The 25,054-nt window shown below is 36.2% G+C and overlaps 1 protein-coding gene across 17 annotated transcripts in view; it reads right to left on the bottom strand.

Moving 5' to 3' along the window:
- Positions 1-25,054, bottom strand: part of ROBO2 (roundabout guidance receptor 2) — a 1,294,416-nt gene that overhangs the window by 153,901 nt on the left and 1,115,461 nt on the right. For all 17 annotated transcript variants that reach the window (XM_074389490.1, XM_074389491.1, XM_074389492.1 and 14 more), the window contains exons 3-4: positions 12,987-13,144; positions 9,206-9,326 (exon numbers count right to left, since the gene is read on the bottom strand). In XM_074389490.1, the coding sequence (XP_074245591.1) occupies positions 9,206-9,326; positions 12,987-13,144 (279 nt within the window). The remainder of the gene's footprint in view (positions 1-9,205; positions 9,327-12,986; positions 13,145-25,054) is intronic.

The raw sequence follows: 25,054 nt of genomic DNA, 5'->3' as shown, positions 1-25,054 counted from the left end.
TGGGATGAACAAGCTAGAGAAGGCTTTCTTTCATCCACTCACTCATTCAGCACATATTAATACAATGACTCCTAGAGGCTTTGACTAAGTGGTCAAGCTGGTGAATAGTGAGCAGCTTAGTTTTATCAGGGAAAGTGGTGAGAGACAAAGCTAGCCAGAGAGTGAGTGATAAAGACTATGAAGGCCTTGTTCACCACTCAAGGACTGTGAGCTGTGCCCTGAGGCTGATAGCTATTGAAGGACTTTAAGCAAGTATGCAACATTTTGAATAAATATTTGAAAAAGGTCCTGTTGGCAGGTCTGTGAAAGATAAATTAGAAGAGAAACATAAAGTCATGAATTAGCTCAAAGGGTTGTTGTAGGAAATTAGTTCAGCTTAAACTGATGCAATGGTCCATGGGATGTGGAAAGGAGACAGACAAGAGAGGTCAAAACTGGAAGATCAGTCAGATACAGAGGGTGAAAACAAGACTCTAGGGACGGTCTCAACTTTTCAATTAGCAAATTGAAACAGACTGGCAGGTAAAACATGGATTGTGTGTGAGTGTGTGCATGGGTGTGTGAGTTTATGTGTGTAAGCTCCTTTCCTCATAGAAATGGTAAGGATTAGAAAAGTTAACCTCTCCTTTCCTCATAGAAATGGTAAGGATTAGAACAATTAACCTCTTATGTTTCAGCCATTGTTAGGCAGATTTCTATTACTTGAAGTCAAATAAATTTTCAGTAAAAGAGGTTACTTATACAATAGGAGGGGAAAGAAAAAATATTATCTAATCTTTAGATATAGCTATTGGATTAAAAAACATCTAAATAAAGAAGGAATAAAAAAAACTTTTAAAACATGTTGAAGATTTTTTTTCAGAAATTAAATGCCAAAATTATCTTAAAAGTAAAATACAAAAGACATTCCCATTGAAGTCAGGAACAAGATGGGCATGCCGACATTAAAAATCAGTAAGAAAAAAGAGTGTGAGCACTGAAGAAGAATCAAAGCAACCATTATTTGCAGACACTGCAAAACATAACAACGGAAAACAGTGACTTTGATAATTTATAATTGCAACAAAAATAAGAAGTACATAGAATAATTGCAGTAAAACTGACAACATTGGAAAATAGATTTTAGGATAAATTGCAGCAGGCTCATATATTGAAAAACTGTTAAGTCATTGGAATATTAAAACTATCTACCTAGCTAATATGAAATAGTATCTCTTAACTATCTAATATAAAAAGGTCTCATGACATTATGCTGGGTATAAAATAAATTGAAAACAATATGTGAGACTAGTTTTATTAAATACTTATATTTCAGGCAAAGTTTTTGTATGCTTTTCTTAACTTCTAACAATCACAAAATCACTACATATAATTAATCCAAAAAGCAAATGTTACATCAGAGATGTATTAAAACTAAGTTGTCCCTTCTGCAAGGGGAGACCGTCAAAATCCTTAAGGGCTTTTTGATGACCGTACTTGTTCTAAGCCCCATTGTTTTATATGAAGACACGTGGAGGCACTTGATTTATAATTTCCAGAAGAATCAAGATATAGGATCCCTGCTGCCATTCAAATGAACTCAACAGGGGTGCAGAACCTCACAATGAACCTTCTCACTTCCCTTCTACCCTCAAGCAGAGTCCAGTTGCTTAGCAACTGGATAACCACAGGAGCATATGTGGTATACAATTTTTGGAAGTCTGACATTGGCTTACGGTGAAAAATGTAATTCAATGGATAGAAAAAACAAAACAAAACAAAGGCCAAGAATAACTAAGATGAAAGTCACCGGCATACACATGACACATCCAGATGGGTTTTACACCTGGGTATTAGGATATGCTGTCCAACAATGTGACATGGGAAATTCCTGAGATACTGGAGTTTGGTCACATATTTTAAAGTATTATTCTGAGAATTTCTGTAGCACCCTTTCCAGCAATTATCTCTAAACTGTATTATTCATTATTCCAATTGCTTTCCGTTAATTATACTAAACACACCTTCCGCTCTGCAATTTTCATAACTACCCATAGAGAACATTATGTTAAAAACATAATGTAAGTTTGCCTAACATTTACTTAAATGGAAGAAGTTTTTTTTTGTAAAACCTATTTTCCACTCTTCTTAACAAAACTGTATTTCCAGAAAATCTGAGAATCAGAAACATAAACATAAAGCCTAAAAAAGTTGTACAGGCCAAAAAGGTATTTTTAAATGCTTCGCGTTTAAAGGGGCAACTGTTACAATATGCCGAACAAAAAGCCAAGCGCCTTTCAGATACAAATTTTAAAAATTACAAGGAAGTGTCCTGAGTCTTCCCTTTTGTCTCAAAATCATTTGCAAACAAATTAAAAGCTCAAAGGATTAGAAAGCAAGCTGACAATGGAACCATCCAATACATTGATAAGTGATCGCACTTTATACCTATTAATGCTCCATAGAGTTTGGACAATTAAAGCTCTGTACGATTAAAATAAACATGTACGAAAATCATAAACTATTGAATAACAAGCAAACTTAATTTTAGAACATGTCAAAACAAGGTCACTGATTTTTTCATGTTACTATCTTATGTCTGACCACATATTGAAAAACGGGGAAGAAATTTCAAGGGTCCTTTGCGGATCGTTTATCAATTAGATTAGAGACTCTCTGAATGGGCTGATCTCTAATTATATAACTGCAGAGTGATCAAAGGCAACGTCTTTGCCAATGCAATTAACATTTTTTTTTTTAATGTGAGATTAACAGGATTTGAATCACCTGCATAACTTGCTTACAAGGTTAATCTCTCTTGGGACAGTAGTATGGTTTGCCTGTGTGTTGTACTCTGTAGAGTATCGCTCTCAAATAGTCTTGTCAATTTAGTTCCAAATTGGCATTTTGGAAAAATCCAACTTTACATGCAGTTATAATAAAATCAAACACCATGTCTCATTGTAGTTATGCCAAAAATATTCAGAAAGCAAATACACAATTTAACATAAAATATCATAAATTTGAAATGTGGTTGTATCATATCTCTTAAGTTTCTTAGCTACGTGAAAAAATTAAGTGCCCAGCAAACAAATTTCTCTTTTTAACTGTGTTCAATCATTGAAAATGGCTTTAAAATTGTCAGTGGCTGTGTCATAACAGCTATTTCTCAACTGACTGTAAATTTTTTTAAATAAACTTTGCTTAATATTATAAAACTCGTGTTATGGCAATAATTACATAGGTAAAGTTATTTAAGTCCTGTAAGACCAAAACCATGTAATAAAAGGATATTAGAGTTAACCACTGCTCGTAAAACTTATCTTGACTTCAGCTGCCCCAGAAAGACCTGCCACTCTGGAGTGTCAATTAAATTGGAAGTCAGTTGGCCCTGGTAGGTCTCCTTTATTTAACTGGGCATGTATGAGTTGAGGGTGGGTTTGATAGTCATTGAGTTTGAATTATCATGCCCTTCCAGAAAAAGACTGAATGAGAATGATGGAGCTGTCTGAATGTATTTAAATGAATCCTGACTGCATTAGTTTCTTTTTGGCTAGAACTTTCCTTGCCTGAGAAAAAATCCTCCTATGAAGCACAGACAAATAGAGATAAATGTTTTCAGAAGAAAAAGAATGCCTCTCTCGCCACATATTAGAAGGAAAGTTTCATGTTATTGCTGATAACATGATATGGGAGTCCAAGTGAGAGCAGGGGCTCTGCCTATTCTACCTACCATTAGTATTTAAGCCAGGCGTCCCCAAACTTTTTACACAGGAGGCCAGTTCACTGTCCCTCAGACCGTTGGAGGGTCGCCACATACTGTGCTCCTCTCACTGACCACCAATGAAAGAGGTGCCCCTTCCTGAAGTGCGGCAGGGGGCCGGATAAATGGCCTCAGGGGACTGCATGCGGCCCGCGGGCCGTAGTTTGGGAACACCTGATTTAAGCACTTAAACAGGGCATAGGACATGGTATATGCTAAATAAATATACTCAAGAAAGAATTATATTGCTAACAGCAATCCTTTAATAACACCTAATGTCCTTAATACCACATGTCATTAATAAAATACAGATATTTCTTAAGGTGTGGATCTTAAGGATCTTCTCTCTCATAGCATTATCTCTGAATACCTCAACTACTCTTAGGCTATCAACTATTATTTCTCATTCAATGACTGAAAACCAGCATCACCAGCCCCAATCTCTATCCCAATCCTCACAAAAATGGTTAGTTCTCAATCTGAACATCCTATAGTGAAAATCATCAGTTAGCACAGAGTTTTTGGTAATCTTTTTAAAAAATAACAACTACATATAAATTAACAACAATAGATCCTGTGCCATTTGAAAGAAGCTTCCAGTGAAGAAACAGAGAACAATGTGGCCGGAGGCCAGGAGAGGGTGATGGTGGGGAAGAGTAAGAGGAAATAAAGGCAGAGAAGCATCACAAAATGATGTCACTTAAAAAAAAGTGTTATTAAAATTCTGTGAAAAGCAAAAGAAACTATCATCAGAGTTAACAGTCAACCTACAGAGTGGGATAAAATATTTGCAATCTATGCATCTGATGAAAGTGTAATATCCAGAGTGTACCAGGAACTTAAACAAATTTACAAGAAAAAAACAATCCCACTAAAAAGCGGGCAAAAGACATGAACAGATACTTTTCAAAAGAAGGCATTCATGTGGCCAAGAAACATATGACAAAAACTTCAACATCGTGGATTATTAGAGAAATGCAAATCAAAACCACAATGAGATGTCATCTCAAGCCAGTAAGAATGGCAATTATTAAAAAGTCAAGTAACAACAGGTGCTGGTGAGGTTGCAGAGAAATAGGAATGCTTTTATACTTTTGGTGAGAATGTAAATTAGTTAAACCATTGTGGAAGACAATATGATCATTCCTCAAAGATTTAGAAGCAGAAACACCATTCAACCCAGCAATCCTATTACTGGGCATATACTCAAATGAATATAAATCATTCTATTATAACTATAAATGTACATGTATGTTCATTGCAGCACTATTCACAATAGCAAAGACATGGAGTCAACCCATATGACCATCATAGACTGAATAAAGAAAATGTGGTACATATACACCATGGAATACTATGCAGCCATAAAAAGGAATGAGGTCATGTCTTTTGCAGGGACAAAGATGGAGGTGGAAGCCATTATCCTTAGCAAACTACCGCAGAAACAGAAAACCAGACACCACATGTTCTTACTTATAAGTGGGAGCTGAACAATGGTAACACATGAACACATGGAGGCAACAACACACCCTGGAGCCTGTCAGAGGGGCATGATGAGGGAGAGCATCAGGAAGAACAGCTAATGGATGCTGGGCCTAATACCTAGGTGATGGGTTGATCTATGCAGCAAAACACCATGGCACAAGTTTACCTATGTAACAAACCTGCACATCCTGCATGTGTACTCAGGTACTTAAAAGCTGATGCATAAAATAAAATAAAAATTACAAAAGCAATATTCTCTGCTATAAGAGAATGAAACACCCATGAAACAAGAACAGGATGTTATAAGTAAGGAAGAATTAGAGAAAAGAAAAACCTGTAGAGGTTTAAAATCTAATTAATAAAATCATGCTTGAAAAAGAAAAATAAATTAATTCATTAATTAATTAAAATTTCATTGAATTGTTTTGGTTGAGAGTTTTCAGATTAAGATTGCTCATCAACTACATAGCCAGGAAAAGAAAAGAGTGCCAAACTAAGGTAATGTGTTGAAACATTTCAGAAAACTGGTGGTAAAGAGAGTACCAAACATTTGGAAAAAAAAAAAAAGAAAGAAAGAAAACTGATCACATACAAAGATAAATGAATCAGAATCACAGTAGACTTCTCAAGAGCATCATAAGAAGCTAAATGATTAATTAGAGTCACAACTTTAATATTCTGATCAAAAATATTATTTAAGTAGAATTCCCTAACTAAAGTAGAATTCTAAACTAGAACTCTAAGGTCTGTATAGAATAAGGGCATTTTGGTTGGGAGTGTGCTCCAAGCTTCTGCCAAGCAGAAAAGAAGTTGAGAATCCTTCGGAAAAGAGCTGTTAACCAAGAAAGAAACAAACGCAGGATGCAGAAAATAGCAGATCCAACATTAGAGAAGAGGAAGACAAAATCAGAATGAGGTTTATGGGGTAGACCTAATTAAGCAACATTTAGCCCAGTCAGATTAGGCATAATGTCTGAAGCCTCAGGGAAGGCTGTAGTGAAGGGGTCTTCATAGTTAAAGTCCAAAAAATAGATTATAGAAGATTTTATAGTTTCTGTTAGAGATTTCAAGGATCCATAGCAGGTATAGACAAACATAAGTAAATGGGAAAATGGCTTTATTCAAATTCAAAGAAGAACAAAAATAGTACCAGAAAAGAAATATGGTCATAATACTATAACATTCAACTCACAGTCAATAATATTTACATGGCTATAAGAACTCAAATTCTGAATATTAATATAACCAATATTTCTAAAGTTCATACACTAAAAAGAAAAAGAAGGAAAAGTGAAGGTGAGAAGGTGGGGAAGGAGATATAAGTGGGCCAAGTCATCATCTTCCATAATAAAAAGTCAAATAATGCATGAAATTGATACGATAAATAGCAGATTAAGCACATTCAGAAATATGGAAACAGATTCCAGGAGAATGAGATAAAAGACAATGTAAAATGATGAGATGTGTGTGTCGTCTGTGTGTCTGTGTGTCTGTGTTGGGACAAGAGATTCCTGTATTTCATTCTAAGTTTTGAAATACTCATTATACTTTATAAATGTTACAAATAAAATATATTTTCAAAGGACATTTAAAAATCATCTGTAGCTACAGAGTGGTTATAATAGCCAGACTTTTTAAAGTGAAATTGCTGCTCCATGAAAATAAAATTGAGAGAGGTAGAGTATGAAATGTAATCACTTTTACTTACATAAACATTAGGTCAAAAAATGATAATATCTAACAATGCTAAACTATAAAGAGTTTTATTGGAAAACATGTATTAGATGTAGGAGCACCAGCATAAAATATAGGAGGCCTCACTATTAATAGCATACTGTTTCTTTTGTGTTCTCTGAGAATAGGGAGTCAAGGTACAGAAGGGGTCTCTCTGGCAATACTTAAAACATCCTTGATTGGGACCACCACTTTTGTTTTTTTTTTTGTTCTTCTTTTGGGTTTGGATTTTTTTTTTTTTAAACCAATAATGGAAAGTTACTTTTTCCCTCAACTTAATCTTGTACTTAAAACCCCTCAGGTCAGTTCTGACTAGCTTACACCATCTAATAAACATTTCTCACTTTCCTAAATCAATTTTGCCATGGGAACTGCCTCTAGACAAATTCAATCTCTTTGGATGATAGCTATTTTCAAAATAATTTAGAAGTTCCCACATAACTCTTGACATGTTTAGGAATCCCCAGTAGTTCTCATCATTTCTTTAGGGAAAGTAGAGTAAATATTTCATAAGAATGTCTCATTAGTGGTAAGTCTAATTGCTTCAGTAATGACATTAAACCCTTTCAATTTCCTTCTGAAGGCAATCTATACTGCAATAATACAGTTTTGTTTTTTTTTTTCTATTCCAGAGTTTGTGGTAGTTACAGAAAAATAGCAATGAGTGTTTCTATAAATACAAGAGCTGTACATGTGGGCTTTCAGTGCTAATATTCAGTGACCACTAATATCATGTCTTGCCAGGAAAAAGTGTGTTTTATTCATTACAGAGTGGAGCACATCTTGAGACTCTTATAAATGACTGCATGAAATGTAGGGGCAAACTGACACTTGTCTGAGCTCTGCAGGAGAGAAATTTACATGAATACTTTGAACAATTTTATTTTTTTTCTATTCAATTCCTTTAATGAATTATGGGATTTCTCCTAGCTTTGTCGTTTGGGACGTCAAGCTGCTTAGTAGCCACAGGGGGTGTTACCAGAGATTACCTGGTGCTCAGAATGATTGAAACGAGAGGCCTGCATTCTGGTACATATGCATAAAGCACAATCTTAACTCTGGAAATAAAATGGAAATCAGAATACAGCTCTTTCTACAGTGTCACTACCATTACACCATAGAGGCAGCTCCCAAACTGCAAAGTAAGTTTCTTTAGGGACCTATGCAGGACTTTGGTGCTACACTTGGGTATGTCCTGAAGTAATGACCAGAAAAAGGAATTTTATATCATGCACAGAAGTAGAGGATTATTTCACTCGCACTGAAAAATAATTTAAAAATCACAGACTTCTTTGCACTTAAAAAAATCACATAATATCTGCATTAGTAAAATGTTTAGTGAAGATTGTAGATATACACATGTACATATACATACATACATATATGTACATGTATGCGTGTCTATAAATATGTGTGTCTATGCAGAGATTTGAATAGAACTTCAATGTATCCTAAAAGAGTGTTCCATTTTCAAGTGTCTTTAGAATATCTATTTTCTCCAATTTTTTGTCATTTTATATCTTTTTCAATCTTTCAGTTTCCCTGCAGTATTTTTCTTACTTTGTTTCCTTGGCCATCTTTATTCGTCCCAAGTTTTGTCTTTTCTGATACTTTATCCACCGGTTATGTTATATGGCTCTAATCAATTTTTAAGCTACTAATCGCATTTCTCCAGCTAAGGGGAGCCTTGGTTTTTAAAGTTGAAGAAACATGAATGTCATAACAAAATACCTTATTTTGAGGGTCCTTTTCCTAATATTGAATTTATATATGTGCATACATAGTATTTTTGTCAAGAGTTGAAATTAAAAATACATCAGTTTGAATTTCTAAAAACTGGAAAATAAGTTTTTTGTTCCAAACTCCCTAAGTTTTAAAAACCTTACCCTGTGTCTTGTACATAATAGCTACCTGATAAATGCATCAGAGTAGAACGAGTGATAAACTTTAGATAGATGTAATATCTCAAATAGACTTTGAGAAAGAGCATATTTTTACATTTTGATGAGCTGCAAAATCTTACAAATATATTGACAATGTAGGCGAATTAAAGTTACAAATAATTTTTTCTTTACATCAAAGCTTTTATTAGAAAGACAGAAAGTCAGATAATTCTAATTTGTCACTTCCTACCACAAGGCATGAGTAACTGTCTATAAACGGCTTTGTTTTTAATGTTAATAACACTTAAAAGCAAAGAAAGTTGATACAAATAAAAATTTATAATTCAGAATAAAGTTTTACCAAAGACAGTCAGCTCTGCCGGGTCACTGTCTCGTTCTCCCACCATATTGGTACCAACGCAAGTATACATCCCCGCGTCACTTTTCCTGGTATTGGATATCATCAGTTTTCCACCACGGATCTATTAAAATCAAACAAAAAGAAAAGAGAAGGGAAAGAAAAGAGAACAAAATAGAAAACAAAAGGTCATTAATCAATAGTTTTGAGTATTTAAGCATATTTGTTTCCCAAAGGAAAAAATTCTCCCATTATTTTGGCATTTGCAGGTATGCTTTCTTTTCTTACATTCTCCCTCAATATAAGTTTCCATATTTTCTTCATAGAAAATATTTCTTCAAGGCAGCTGTCCTCTCTTTCCTGATCCAATTTTGAGTCTTGTAACTGACCCCACTAATTTCCGGTTGTTAGTTTTCATACTGAAATTCATTTTAAGAAATTGCTATTGTCATTTGTCATCAGAAAGAAACACTAGATATTCCTTTTAAATAATCTAATAAAATCCAGCTGAATCAGAGGGATTATATATATATATATATATATATATATATATATATATATATACATATACATATATGGTATTTATGTGGGATTTATGTGGGGTAGGTAGTATTCCAGACACTTAGGATACAGTAGTAAATCAAACAGTAAAAATCTTTGCCTCCCTAGAATTCACATTTCAACTGTTAGTATTAATCACATTTATCTAATCTTAATTGTATTTAAGATACAATTCTTGGTGAAAACAGCAGGTTGGATAAAAACTATGACAATTTATAAAATGATTATATATATATTGGTATAAATCATTAGTATCTAATAGTTTTCCCTTGAAGATTTCTTAAATGAGAAGGATTTATTGGCTGAAAAAAAAAATGCAATAATACTAAAATATACATTTGCTAAAGAGAACATTAAAGCAGAGTTAGGCTTTCAGTAAATGTATAACTCATAGTTTCTTTTCCAGTTTTGTGTGTGTGTGTCTGTGTGCGTGTTAATTTAATTCAATATTAGCTTTACAATGATTGAGTGTTCTTGAAGAAATTCAAGATAAGAACATGTTGGTTTTCTCCGACATTTTTTAATTTCACAGACAAACACAACTCATGTAGGTTGGCTCTTATCAGAGATGTTTCAAGATTCACAACTTGTCGTGTTATAGAAAGGGATTTTCAACTTTTTTTTTTTTTTTTTTAACATAGGAGGAAAAGATCATCAACCTATTCTCAACTCTTTCTGGTAGAATGAAATGAGAGGTTATAAAAATGGCTAAGAAGGTCACTTCTCCATTTGAAGCTGAGAGCTAGGTAATATGTCTTGATTTGACCAATGGAATGAAACCAAGTATTTCATTGCAAGAAAGGTTCCTGTGAGGTGGAAATTTTGCCCAGGATTTTGTTAGCACATAGTCAGCAACCGTCCCTATTTTAAAACTGCCCGTTTTTGTTAGTAACTGCCTCTTTCTGCTTCTGTACCTCAGCTTATTGTTTACTAACTGGAAAACCTTAAGAGAAACTGTCTTGTTGTCTAAAGCCCTGAGTTAACTCCCCCGCCCCTTTACCTCTATAAACTGTGTACTTTTCTTAGCTGGGGTCCAGACTTTTGGGTGTGAACCCTTCTGGGCCCACGGGCGTAATAAACTGTGTTCCTCTGATCCCCTGAGTGCCGCTTGGGTTTCTTGTCAGGAAAGATTTTCCAGAACACTTGACCACCGTGTCTTGCCTTCTCTTGCTGCAGTCAGAACCCTGAGACCAACATGGGAACCAGACTGAACTAGCCTGCTGGAAAATTAGAGATCATGAGGAGGGGAACCCACATACCCAGCTGCGAGTCAACAAATTGCCAGACTTGTGAGTAAGGTTGTCCTAAATTACTCAGCTGCCAGCACACCTTTAAATAGGCAAGATCTAAATGCTGTCAACATAAACTACCAATCCAGAAACACTGATTTTACTCCATCATCAGTAGAACATTTTCATAAATTTGGTACCCAAGCAAGACTACTGAGAACAAAACTCTCTTTGCAGTGTAGGTATCACAGTGTTTACAGTCAAACTAGTTTTGGGTCTCAGAAAACGATACCCCAAAATGTGGTGCTTTGGCTTTCTGAGTACTTTGAACTGAAGGAGATTGTAAGTCCTTAGAAGCGGCCTCAGTATCAATGTCTCTCTGACATTCCTTTGTTTCTCCCCTCCCCTTTGCCCCAAGAACAGAGAGGGCAGCTCTCTGAAGTTTCCTTATCTGTGTGAGAAAAGTTCTTCCAAAAGAAACACAAGGGTCTTAAAATCCCCTATCTGATATCTCCTTAACCTGCAAAGATTAATCACAAAAGAAAAACTAAAGGTCATTACCATGCCTATTGGACAGACTGCTCAACTATTCTTCTTCCAGTTGTTACCTGAGAGCCTTTATCTACACAATAAGACAACCTCTGTTTGCAGTGCAGTTCTGTCCCTCGTAGTCCCAGAACTTGTCACCACCTCTCCCAGAAGCCAGAGGAACTTCCTCTCAGGCTTTTGGTTGTTTGTTGGACCCATTCATCTCCTCGGAAAATCATTTAATCCTCCTATAAAATTGCAGAGTATCCCCACTTTCCTCTATCCTATGAAGAGGGTAATTAAGCTGCAACCATCTAGCCCTTCTTTGAGTTTTATGCTTTGTATGATTCCCTTGCACTTATATATAAATACATTCGTATGCTTCTCCTTCCATTAAACTGTCTATTGCCAGTTTATTTCAGCAGACTAAAAGACAAGCCTTTAGAGGGTGAAGGGAAAAATTATCTTTGCCTCTATAGCAGAAACACATGAATACATGTTTTCGTCTCTTCCATAGCGTATCTGGTTCTATTTTATGTTGTAATCACACTATGCACATACAAAAAAATCCTCATTTGTAATAAACATATTTTTAAAATAATAGATACCAATACTTTATCAATTTTCATTAAAATGACACATTTATTCAGTCAAATAATAAATTATCTTAAACTATATTCACTCTTAGTTGTATTGAATATAAAAATTATACTACTGAATAATATCAGAAAGTTAAACCATTATATACACTATTTCTGTGAGATTGTTCTTGCTTAAAAACCTCACATACAAATGTTGCGTGGATCCTCTGAAGAAATAAAATGATTACATGCCATTTCCCTGTTTCTGTGCATTTCATTTTGAATTTTAATCAACTGATGAACCTCATTATCAATTTCCTTTGAAAACAGAGTTATTTTTCTACATGAGCTAACATGCAGAATCAGTCAGCTATTTTGAATTTGATATTATTTCATATCTATTCACTTTGCTTTTAAATCAATTCATGTATAAAATTTTGCTGTTAGAAATATTATTTAATTGGAAAAACTGGAAAAAAACATTTGAGATTTTCATCATCTTAAATTATTTTCACTTATAATTTTGGAAAGTGGCACAAAATTAGATGTAGTTAATATGGTTTATGGCTGTCATTTATACTTTAAAACTCATACTATGTGATCAATAGAAGCTTCTGGAGATTTTGTAAAAGAGCTAAAACATCAATATTGTAGTGTAAAGATACAATTCAGATTGGTGTAATTATTAATATTTCCTCTACACTTGATTTACATAATTTTTGTCTCTTTGTAGTCTCATCCCAATATTTTTAAGTCTTTTCAAGGCATGTAAATTGTAATTCACATTCAAATACAATTATATTAATAGTAAATCAAAGAATAAAATACATCTATTTTAAGACTGAGAATTCAATCTCTGTGGGCCGTGATTTTAATTTAACTCACACTTATTCTTTCTTCCTTGTCATCAATTCGAACTTTGTCTTTTTTCCAGTAGATGGTGGGTTCTGGGTGTCCCCGGGGAGGTTGGCACTCCAGGATTGCAGGCTCTCCAGCTGCCACTACAACATCTGTGGGGTTTTGTCGGAAGTCATCTCGTAACACTGAGGAAACATAATTACAGGAAAAGAAAACTCAACGACAGTAATGGAAGCTTTTTGTTGTACAAGGTAACTTCAAGCCTGGCTACCTTGTTCTAGTCAAAATTGCCTGGATTTTTACTGAGAATATAGCTACATTCCCCTTAAAATCTTCTAGAGCCAACATGAATGGTCAACAACAGAAGAATGGCTGACTAAATGATCATGCACCTTTGCTCAAAATTTCCATTTTAAAAATGAAGTCTTAAAAAATGAAGAATATGTATGTACAGTTCTGTGATTGAATAAAAAAGCAAGGTGCAGAATCCTTCATTAGTATGATTCTATTTTCTGTAAAGAAAATCACACACACACACACACACACACACACACACACACACGTGGTTTGTGAGCCTGCAAGCCTACTGGTGTGTAAGGGGAAGCAGGGTGAGAATTCTTTGAGAAAGTCCTTTCACGTGGCATAAACGCAGACAAGATCCACACTGTTTTCATTATACTTCAGAAGACAGACTCACAGTTCACCCTTACAGCGTGCTAGCACCCACATAGGCAGGGCTACATTTTCATTCTCTCTGCATCTCCACCTGCCGAGTGACATCTGGGCAGCGTGACATTCAGGGCAAGAGATATCCCTTATAGCAGTTTTGCCTGTCTGAAATTTCCCTCCTTTCATTAAGGAGAACAGCAGGTTGGACCTCCACTGTAACCACTGAAAATCTGGCATGCCTAGCTCTCCAAATGTCACCTATCTATCTGCCTGTGCTTCTCTGCTCCTGACAAGAAGAAAAGCTTGGAGAGGTGGCTCAGCCCTATCAGACTGCTTTTATGTGATAAATCAGAGCTACACCAATTTTAGGGTAAACATTCACGAAAGTAGTTTAAACCAGCAAATGTACCATATGCCATAACTGCCTCTGCTTTTCCTGACTGCCTTCACTATTTCTGCTCTTGGACATTCCAACCCTGACGTGTTTGGTTCCAAAGTACCTTGAGGTAAAATGAAACTACACACACACACACACACACACACACCCCCAGAAACACACACGCATCAAGCTGTTGGAAATCAACATTAGGTAGCTTGTGCTAGCCTGTTATGTAAATCACGTGCTGCAAGTGGGGATTAGGTCAAACCAACTGCCTTCCGTGTCCTGTAATGAGAGCCGCTTCAGCACTCTGCTTCTCTGTTGTGCCAAGTCTATAGGTTAATTGCCATTCTCCAAATAAATAAAAAAAATCCCTGTCCTTAAAATAGCTCGAGAGACAACTGAGTGACTTTTAGGGTTTTTCTTTTCTTGTCTCCTGCAACACATCCTTTCACACGGTTTTCCATCTTAATGAAGTCACGGCCCTTTATGAGATTAGAGAACCTTCTCTCTTAGTGAAGGAGCAGTAAGAAATAATTCAGCACGAATTGTTCACTCTCGGTTTATAAGCTGATTAATTTAGTGCTTTCACTGCTGAAGAAATGTGTTTCATTTTAGCACTGTGAACTGCACATTTTTGGCCCCCTTGTCTAACTGGCAAGAAAGGTGTGATTTATATGTGTAAGGATTTGCTTCTGAATGGGCTGAGGAAAGTGTGCATTTAAACGTGACATTCATGCAACTGATGAGAAGGGGTTAACACTGTAGTTCCCTCTTGCAGGTAAATCCTCCTGGGAGAGCAAGCTGGTGATCATTTATATTCTAAATACAGAACAGCTGCCTATTTATGCAACGTTAAGAAGTGCAAAAATATGGTAACAGGGTGATGAGCACCCCTAAAATATCCTGTACTGGCAGCAAATGGTGTTTTGGCAGGCCCTCAATCTGTTCCAAAATGGCACATCTGGCCAGTTGAAGGACCTTCTCCAGAACTGGTCTCCTGAAAAATAACATGCCAGAAAGCCTCAGCACAAATGGTTCTTAAAACCATTGCAAATCATTCAGAAATACAATGTTACACCAATTTGCTACAGTCCAATTTTTTTTTTAAAGCCCTTTGACATGAGGGACACAAAGAAGAAAAATATCATAACAAACTGTAAGGACTGCTTCTCTTTAACAATAAAACATGTGTTTATGGCATTCAACAAAAAGCGGGAAAATGACTCCGATTTGCAAATGAAGCCAAGAAATCCAACATCAACTGTAATTTTAGGCTTTCAGACTATTCACCCAGAGAGGAGGGTGAGATAATGATATAATTGGTACTGTACCCTCTTCAACTTGTAATATGCTCTATGGTACTCGGTAAATTCGTTTGTGTTTAGTAACATCCCTTCTTTTACCCTAAGTCTTCCGGATTTTATAATATTTTCTTCTCTCTCTCTCTCTCTCTTGCTCTTCAGCAGGTTCCAGCATAGTAAGGCAAGAACTTATTTTAGGAAAAGGAGTAAAGTCATTCTTACTATTCTCAAATTTTAAAGGAAGATGTGTATGTTCTGATATTTGTTTGTTTCTGAGGTCTGTATGTACATTTATAAATGTAAGAAAAGTAAAATGAAATATCATCTATCAATTCCCATTTTTATACTAATTATTAATTTCTGCCTTGGATCATGCCCTGTGCCCTTTATCGTAGCTGATAAAGGAAAGAAAGTGTTAGCCACAGCGAAGACGTTCCAAACTGGGAGATCTGCTCTTTTTTTTTTTTTGGAGATGGAGTCTTGCTCTTGCTCTGTTGCCCAGGCTGGAGAGCAGTGGTGCAATCTTGGCTCACTGCAACCTCCGCCTCCCGGCTTCCAGGGATTCTCCTAACTAAGCCCCTCCCTGAGTAGCTGGGACTGCAGAGGTGTGCGACCATGCCCAGCTAATTTTTCGTATTTTTAGTTAGAGATCCGTTTTCAACGTGTTGACCTGGATGGTCTAGATCTCCTGACCTCCTGATCCACTGGCCTCGGCCTCCCAAAGTGCTGAGATTATGGGTGTGAGCCACCGCACCCGGCCTAAACTTCTGCTCTTAAACTTACTCCTTGTGTGTCCATGTCCTTGATTTCCTTGGCAGGAGTCAACGAACACAGGGTATCACCCCAGACAAAAGACACTGCTTCAGTGCCATATATCAGAAAATCAGTTTCTGAGTCCCAACAAAATATACAAGGGTTCCCTTTCCCAATACCCTTGCCAATACTTACCTTTCATCTTTCAGATAATAGATTTCCTAACAGGTGTTCATTATACTCAGTAAATACATACAATTACTCATCAAATAAAAATGCAATTTTTAAAATTACGTTAAAAAAAGGATATAATAGGTACATCTAAGTTAGAATACAGGGTTTCAAATCTCCATGGCTGGGGTGGGGTGGATATGTAAATGACTAGAATCCAAATACTCATTTCTATATGTGAGCTGGAAAACACATATAAAGAGTTCACTCAGCTAGTCTTAATATTACCTCAATTAGATTTAAATGTTTTTTACATTGGGATGCACCATGACTTAGGAAATTGTTTTGGAAAAGTGGAACATTCTAAATTACAAGAGTACTTGATACAATATCGTTCATATTTATGACAGAGGTTTTTAACAAATTAAAAATCTGCAAGTATGTATTGAATACTACAATGTGCTCAACACTCACCTGTGAACTGGTTAAGAAATACATGAACAGGAATGGCATAATAGTGCCTGTGGTAGGCCCTTGCTCTATCCTCCAATGCTCACTCCCTTCTGAGATTTACTCCCTTTGTATATCCCCTCCCCTTAGCATGAACTAGACCTAGTGATTTACCTTTGATAAACAGAATGTTACAAAGTGATAGGATGCCACTTCCAAGATCAGGTTATAAAAAAAATTGTGGGGCCAGGTGCGGTGGCTCACGCCTGTAATCCTAGCACTTTGGGAGGCTGAGGCGGGTGGATCACGAGGTCAAGAGATCAAGACTATCCTGGTCAACATGGTGAAACTCCGTCTCTACTAAAAATACAAAAAATTAGCTGGGCATGGTGGCACGTGCCTGTAATCCCAGCTACTCAGGAGGCTGAGGCAAGAGAATTGCCTGAATCCAGGAGGCGGAAGTTGCGGTGAGCCGAGATCGCGCCATTGCACTCCAGCCTGGGTAACAAGAGCGAAACTCTGTCTTAAAAAAAAAAAAAAAAAAAAAAAAAATTGTGACGTTCATGTTTTTGCACTCTTTCTCTCTCTGTCTCTGTCTTAGAAAATGATACCCCAAAATAAGCCACTTTAGACTTTAAACTAAGAGTACCCAGTGAGAAGCAAATGGAGGAAAGAGCTTTCTCTAAAATCCCCTATCTACCTAAAGATCCTATCCTCCAGAAGATATTCAATTATTTGGATTCCTTCCTCAGATATCTCATTAAACGGGAAATTGATGCATACTGCAGGAAGAAAGACCAGAGTTGACACTACACCCAGAGCCCAGGGAAACTTTGTCCCAGGCTACCCTTTGTTCCTCAGGCCCATTCCTCTCCTCTAAAAATCACTTCTTCTTCTTCTAAAATTGCCTGTACCCCCCCACTTCCCTCTACTCTATGAAGAGAGTAATTAAGCTTCAAGTATTTAACCTTTCTTTCAGTCTCATATTTTGTGTGGCTTCTATGCACACGTGTGCATAGTAAATATGTAGCCTTTTTTTTTTTTTTCTCCTGCTAATATGTCTACTGCCAGTGTATTTCAGCAGACTAAGTTATTGAATCTTTAGGGGGAAAGTCTGAACTCCTCTTACTCTCTTCTCATATACTTCCTCGGATTATGCAGGGTGCCATGTTGCAGAATGGAGAAACCCATTTGGCAAGGACCTGATGTCAGCTTCCAGCTGACAGCTGGCAAGAAACCAAGGCTTTCAGTCCAAAAACCCTTGAGTCACCACTGGATTTTGTAGTAATTTGTTATGAACTAGTAGGTAACTAATAGAGTATCTTTAAAAAGCTTTACGTCCAGGCGATGCACGGTGGCTCATGCCTGTAATCCCAGCACTTTGGGAGGCTGAGGCAGGTGGATCATGAGGTCAGGAGTTCGAGACCAACCTGACCAATGTGGTGAAATCCCATCTCTACGAAAAATACAAAAATTAGCGAGGTTGCAGTGAGCTGAGATTGTGCCATTGAACTCCAGCCTGGGTGACAGACAAGACTCCATCTCAAAAACAAACAAACAAAAAACCCCAAAAAACAGTTTTATGTCCAGTTGTGATTTTAGAGCTTACATCTTTGACTCCTTCTTCCTTATAATCCCATATTCTTTCCCACCCCAAACCTCTCTGTTTTGTCTTAAATCAATAGTTCTTAGACTTTTTTTTTAAAAAAAACCTCAGTTTAGGCAAATCGCTACTCAGCTATTTCCAACATCGTTGATTAAAAGAATTATCAATGACAATGAGATGAGTATATATAATTAATGAACTTCTGAAAGACACATTTCTAAACCACAACATGCACATGATCCCAACTAAAATTATTAGAAGTGTAAAGCCTAAAAGTTTACTGATTGGCACACATCATTAAATAAAGAATACCGTCCACAACCAACTAAATATTACGAGAAAGATGATCTAAGAAGTAATTGTAATGAAAGGTATGGCCAACAGCAGTTGAAACCCACAGGCAATCCAAACAACACTGAACACAAGGCTTTCTTTCAGGCAGATTTTGTCTGTGTATGTGTGTCAGAACTGCTGGAGCTCTGCGGTACAGTGACATCCACGCTTCTCCTAGAAGACTGAAGTCTAGTCCCAAGCAGATGCTTATATGACATACATTTTAGATTATGAATGCAGTTTCAGTAAATTATGATACATAGAAGGATACTCAGGAACTTTTACTCATGCACATATACAATATATATAATTATGTGCTGATTTGCAGTAAGAATTTTTTTTAAACTTGCTTTTAAAAATTAATTAACAGGCACATATGACACTTGTAATCTATTTTTAAAATAACTTGTTCTATAATGATAGATAAAATTTAGTGAGTATATACTATATACCAAATATAGCATCATGGACATAGAATAGGTCATTGGAGCCTCATCTACTGTGTTAGGTAAGTACAGGATTTGAATCCAGTGTGTCCGACACTAGAATCTACACACAGTCATTATGCTGCACTGATTTGCCATATCACCTAGGTCTATTTATCCTCTCTCCACTGCCCTAGTTCAGAATGTCCTTATATCTCCCTTGAATTACTGTAAGAATATCCTATTTGACCTTTTTCTCTGATTTCTCCTTTAAACTTTCCATTGCGGGTATATGAGTTAGCTAAAATGCAAATGTGATCATGTCAATTCCCCTTTTAACACTTTTTAATGACTCTTAAGATAAAATTCTCTCTTTAATATGATTTCAAATGTTGTCTGGAATCAGGTCCCTGCATACATCTCCAGGCTCATCAGGGACATTTCTGTAACCTCCATGCCCTAGGGATATGAAGGAATACCTAATTATTATCATATGTTGGCATATGATGATCTTTCTGCCTGAAACTAACTCCTAGCTGTCCCTTTGTTCTCTTACTTTTGCTTAGTCCTTTATGAAGTACATACTGTTCCTTTAGTGTCAACTTTGGACTCCCTTATCTGAACAGATTTTCCCCATCTACTTCACTGGACTGGGTAACACTCCAAAGAGCTCCCAAGTTGAAGGGCACCAGAGAAGTTAATCAAGTATTGTCGATTGATTGATTGAATTAATGTGCTCTTCAAGATGTGTGCTGCAGCCTTTTTTAAAAATTATATAAAGCAGACCACAGTGCTTTAATTTGATTTTAAAATGTCATTTATGAAGAATAATTTGAGTTGTTTGGATTTAAGAAATAGAGTCCTTGGCTTGCCTACCTACCTGCTCATATATCTGTAAAATAAAAGCAGACAGTTCAAGAAGGTCAGAAATCAATGACTCAAGGAATAAAACAGATTTACGTTTAGCCAGAAAAACTAGTAGCAGAAATTATACATTTCATAGTAAATTATTACAATGGACTCAGAGAAAAAAAAGTGATGGCCACTCATACAACTGGGCACGGATTATTCCCCCAGCCCTACCAACACCACTCTCACCACCACCACCATTACTATAGGGAATGATTCGGTGTAGTCCCAACCAGCTTGCAGCTCAGAACTTGCACTCTACATAAGAAGAAAGTACTCAATCACTTCCTGGACTAAATGGCTGTAGTTGGCAGCCATGCTTTGACCGCAGGGGGAGCTCTAGCCTCAGGATGAAACTGGGGCTATGAATAGAGTGTAAAAAATCTGGGTTCTTAAGGACATGGCTGGACAAATTTATTCTGAAAACTGTGCTAACTCTGGACTTTCTAGGTATGTTTCCTTTCGTATTTAAGCCACTGTAAGTTTCACTTTTCAGTCAAAAGCTCCCCACTGACATGGCAAAATAATCCTGTATTTTTCCGAAGTTTTAATGACTAAAAGACTGAATAATATTGTCATTCACAAGAAACTACTTTATTACATTTGATACAAGTGAACAAAATATGGCCAGGATAGGCAGGCTAGCCACCAGTTAAATAGACAATAACATCTGAAAATGTGGGCATAAGTCATAAGTGGTTTCTTCTGCACAGAAGGGGAATAGGAAAGAAAGAACTCAGTGGGGAGACATCCTGGGACCGCTGTGCAAGCTGACACTCTGGCACCCTGCAGCATGCTGACGACTCCAAAATGAGAAGCTCTCAACCCCACCTCCAACAAGATTCTGTGTACAGGCACATTCCCTGGGCAAATAATCCAGATAAACCAGCGGTATGAATTGGAGCATGTTGAATAAACAAGAATGCCCTCTGACTTGTTCATTTTCAAGTCATAGCATTTTGTGAAGTCTACTATTCTGCAGGGAATAAAACACACAAACACAAACATAATTCACACAAGAGGAATGGCCAGCTTCGAGTTTCTTAGCCAAGTCTTTATTCTTGAATCCTTTTTTTAGCCATGTTCTGTACTCACCCACAATATAATTTGGAGTCCTGCTAAGAGTGCCAAGTCTTCCTTAATGTTTTCCATTAATGTTTAAAACTTGCTGAAGGCTTCTTAGAAATTGCATGGAAACATTGTGCTCTCTGTAATTTGTATCCATAACCTCTGTAATGCATATGTTCTCCTTGGGGACCAAGTGTTGAGATCATTCATAAACTCTTGGATCACATGTGGCACTGCAAACTGGTGACATCTGACCATGGCAGACTCTAGGCCTGTCTCTGGCAATCATTTCCTTTGGTTTGCAGTTAAAAAGCCAGCAGTTGGCATGCCTTCAACGCTTGGAAGTCCTATTTTTGGCAAAGCCCAACATGTGATATTTGACAGGGATCTGCATAGCCTATCCATTAGCTTATGAGGAAGTTGTGGATGAAGCTAATTAATGTTTAATCAGTTCCTCTTTTTTCTCCCTTAAAGAGCCATTGCCCACAGAATTGTTCACATAAAATTGCTGTCTCTAAAATCCCAGAGAGCTCAAAGGAGCAAGATCAAGTTAGAGATTATGTCCAAATACAGCATGTGAAGAGGACAGTTTCTAGAAATGCTAGGATTAACCTAAACATGTTCACAGCAATGCCTTCCACAGCTGCAGAACAAAACCCAACCTACCATGCTACCAAAACGTTCTGTTCTGCTCCATAAGTTACTGCCTTTCAGCACCTGCCCAGTTTGGATAAATTCTTGCCTTGGTCAAAGCAATGCTTACAACTTTGGACATTCGAAGATATAATACATTCAATTTAAAATTAAGAACTACACAGGCTAGCTTATTTAAAAAAAAAAAAAAAACTGGTGTTTTTTAAGACGGTAACAAGGGGAAACAGTAGATTGTTTCAAGGTTATAATACTGCTCCTTACTTTTCTTAGATCTGGTTTGGGGATAGTTAGATAGGCAGACAGACAGACAGACAGACAGATAGATAGATAGATAGATAGATAGATAGATAGATAGATAGACAGACAGATCGACAGATAGATGATAGAGCCAGCAAACCCACCAGTTTTATAGAACTTACATTGACAGGATGATAACAAATAGCCATCTGTCTGCTTCTAGCTTTTCAGTCTGGTTGATGTCTCATTGGCCTCAGGTCTTCAGACAAAGCAATTGGGTTGCTAGGTGCCAGGTAGGCATGTCACAGGTGCTTTGTAAAATGCCTGCCTTATTTCCCTACTGCTTCTCATTTTTCTCAACTACCTGCATTCCCTTCTCATTTAGCCCTTACTATTAGATCAAAAAAAACGAAAATTAAAGTATTAAACCTTATTTACATATATTAATACAAAATTTGAATTCAATACATTTGTTTACATGTACGTTTACATTAAAATATACCTAAGCATATATTTAAATCCAAATTTCAGGATTCTTTACTGACCTATAGCTATAGTTGTCCATTTGAATAAAGGAAATAAAGAGTGTTATCAAATACCTATTAATGTGCTGCATTATTCTGGATCCCAACAGATCGCCGCTCTCCTCCCACCTTGTCAGTCCTTATCTGAAGATATTAGCTTTTACAGCATTCCACTGCACACTTCACAGAGGTACATGGCTTCAGCAGCATCTTCTGTTATTCTAGCCTCTCCTAGTATCAACGTGTTATTGCTCTGATATTTCTCTACCATCGTGTATTCTGATGTGCATGATCAACATGAATTACAATGCCAAGTAACTGCCAGATGTCATGAGTTATAAACTCAACAGTCTAAGGATTATTACACATTAGGGCACCCTACAGTGCAAGGGTATCCTGGAATTTATGTGTTATTTATTACCTATTGGCAGGGTCTCAAAGTAATCTCACCCCTGCTGATGAAATAAGGGTTGAAAGGAAAAGAAGGTCAAGGTCAACCTTCTTTGCCAGTTCCTTCAACACTACTGTTGCTTTACCTTTTTCCCCCTCTACCCGAAACTCAACAAATCTCTGAATAGAGTAGAAATATTATATTTATGGACTTAGAACTTGATTCTGCTAATTTCACAATTTCCATCATTTTACCTATTTAACAACACATTTTGCAACCATAACCATTAGCCAGGTCCTAGATAGGTGGTCCACATGAATCACATCATAATCCATAAACTTGAAAGTGAGCAGTTTCAGAGTGCACTGTTTATGTTCCTCTTTTGCACTGAAATATAAACCAAAGCCTAACTACATAGATTATATTCGAATTTTGAATTTTAAAAAAATAAATTCCACATGCTAGTGGATTTTTTAGTCTTAGTTTTCCAATATTAAAATTTGATATGTTCACATCACAGAATATGGGCATTACACCATCATGAATTTTGCTGAAATAGATCGAATTTGACATCCTATATTCTTCAAGAAATGTTCAACTTGATTACTACATGACAAGAGGCTTGAAATGTATCCTAATTCAAATGTATCATATTGATTTTTAAATTCACTGATTAAAAATAGCTCTATCACTTCTCTACTCTATCCCAATCGCAATAACCTTCTTTTCTTTTGCTACTAAATGAATTCCAAATGCAGTAGTTAACATTCAGCAATCTCATTACCCATCTACCATAAATCTTCAAAAGCAATGCCATCTTTTAACAGTTCAGCAGTAGAAGAGGAAGCAAGGAGCATATCCAAGTACTTTTTATAAATGCAAATTTCCTAAATACCAAATTTAAATTATTTCAGAAAACTCATATTACACCATTGACAGTGATTGGAGAACAATGTGCTTGAAGATTTTTGTTTACTTATGAAAATCACAATTTCCTGTATTCCTAAAGACAAACTGAATCAAATACCGCATCAAACAACAAATTCTGAGTATCTTTTAAAAATATAATACTGAGTTCTCATGAAGAGAATTAATTATATGTGTGTTTTACCCAAAAGTATTTAAATATTTTTAAACTCATAGGTGTTTTAATCAAACCTTCATATCTTACGTGAAACTGGAAAGACGTCCTCTTAAGTATAGAGTTTTAAAATAAAATCCTTCCTTTCCTCTGATACACACTGAAGCCATCTTACCTATCCATAGAGTATGTGCTCAGCAGTATGAAAATAAATAATACTGTCTTCTGAGTCTCTAGCTATATATTTATTCCATCAGCTACTCTGCTTCTCCTAGCCTGAGGACTAACTACACTTTCACTCTTAGAATGCTTGGAGATAAAAAATACACATAAAAATAAACATAAAATAAACATAAACATTTCCTTTCTGTGTGGAGAGGAAGCAACTCTCTACATTGTAGTTCCTACTTACTTAGCTGCACGAGATGGTTTTAGTTTCTCTTCCTGGAATGCTACCAAACTTGATAAATAAGGTTTATCAGAAAGTCACTAAACTTCCAATATTTTGACCTAATTAAGGCAATTCATTATGCCACTTCACTAAAATTCACAAACTATCTTAATCTTTTTTTTTTTTTTTAATGCACCATATTAACTTTACACCCTCTAAAAACTGTCTACAAATAGTAAAATTAGAACCTTGTTTTCTTGGTACTCTTGATGAACAGTTAAATTATGAATGTAGGGCAAGTGGTCTAAAATGTCAGCAACAACAAAAAATCTGAAGTTGGCAAATGGGATAATCTTTGAAATAAATTAGTAGATACTAAATAATAGAATATTATATACAGATTGAATAATTTGTAATGCACATGTTTAATACTGCCCTTGACATATTTTCCCCATATTTACTTAATGGAAAGACCTTTGCTTTAGAGGGTGAGGGTCTTTATGAGAAATGGCTTCAATCTATCATTGGACAACCAATCACCGAGGCTGCTCAGTTGATAAAAGTGCTGGGTATGAAGTACAGACTAAAAGACTTCTCATTTTCCTTCGAATATCCCAAGTAGTGAAGGAGGAAATCTATTCATTCTTTATGAAATTTAAAAAGAAAAATATTCAACATTACCTAAGAATTGGATAACTTCCTATTTTACCTTCCAAACTAGACACTTTGAAATCCAAAGGAAGTACTATT

This window comes from Saimiri boliviensis, chromosome 18, assembly GCF_048565385.1.
Source record: "Saimiri boliviensis isolate mSaiBol1 chromosome 18, mSaiBol1.pri, whole genome shotgun sequence".
Classification (NCBI taxonomy): Eukaryota; Metazoa; Chordata; class Mammalia; order Primates; family Cebidae; genus Saimiri; species Saimiri boliviensis.
The sequence above is the reverse complement of the archived record's forward strand: the minus strand, read 5'-3'. Positions and strand labels throughout refer to the sequence as shown.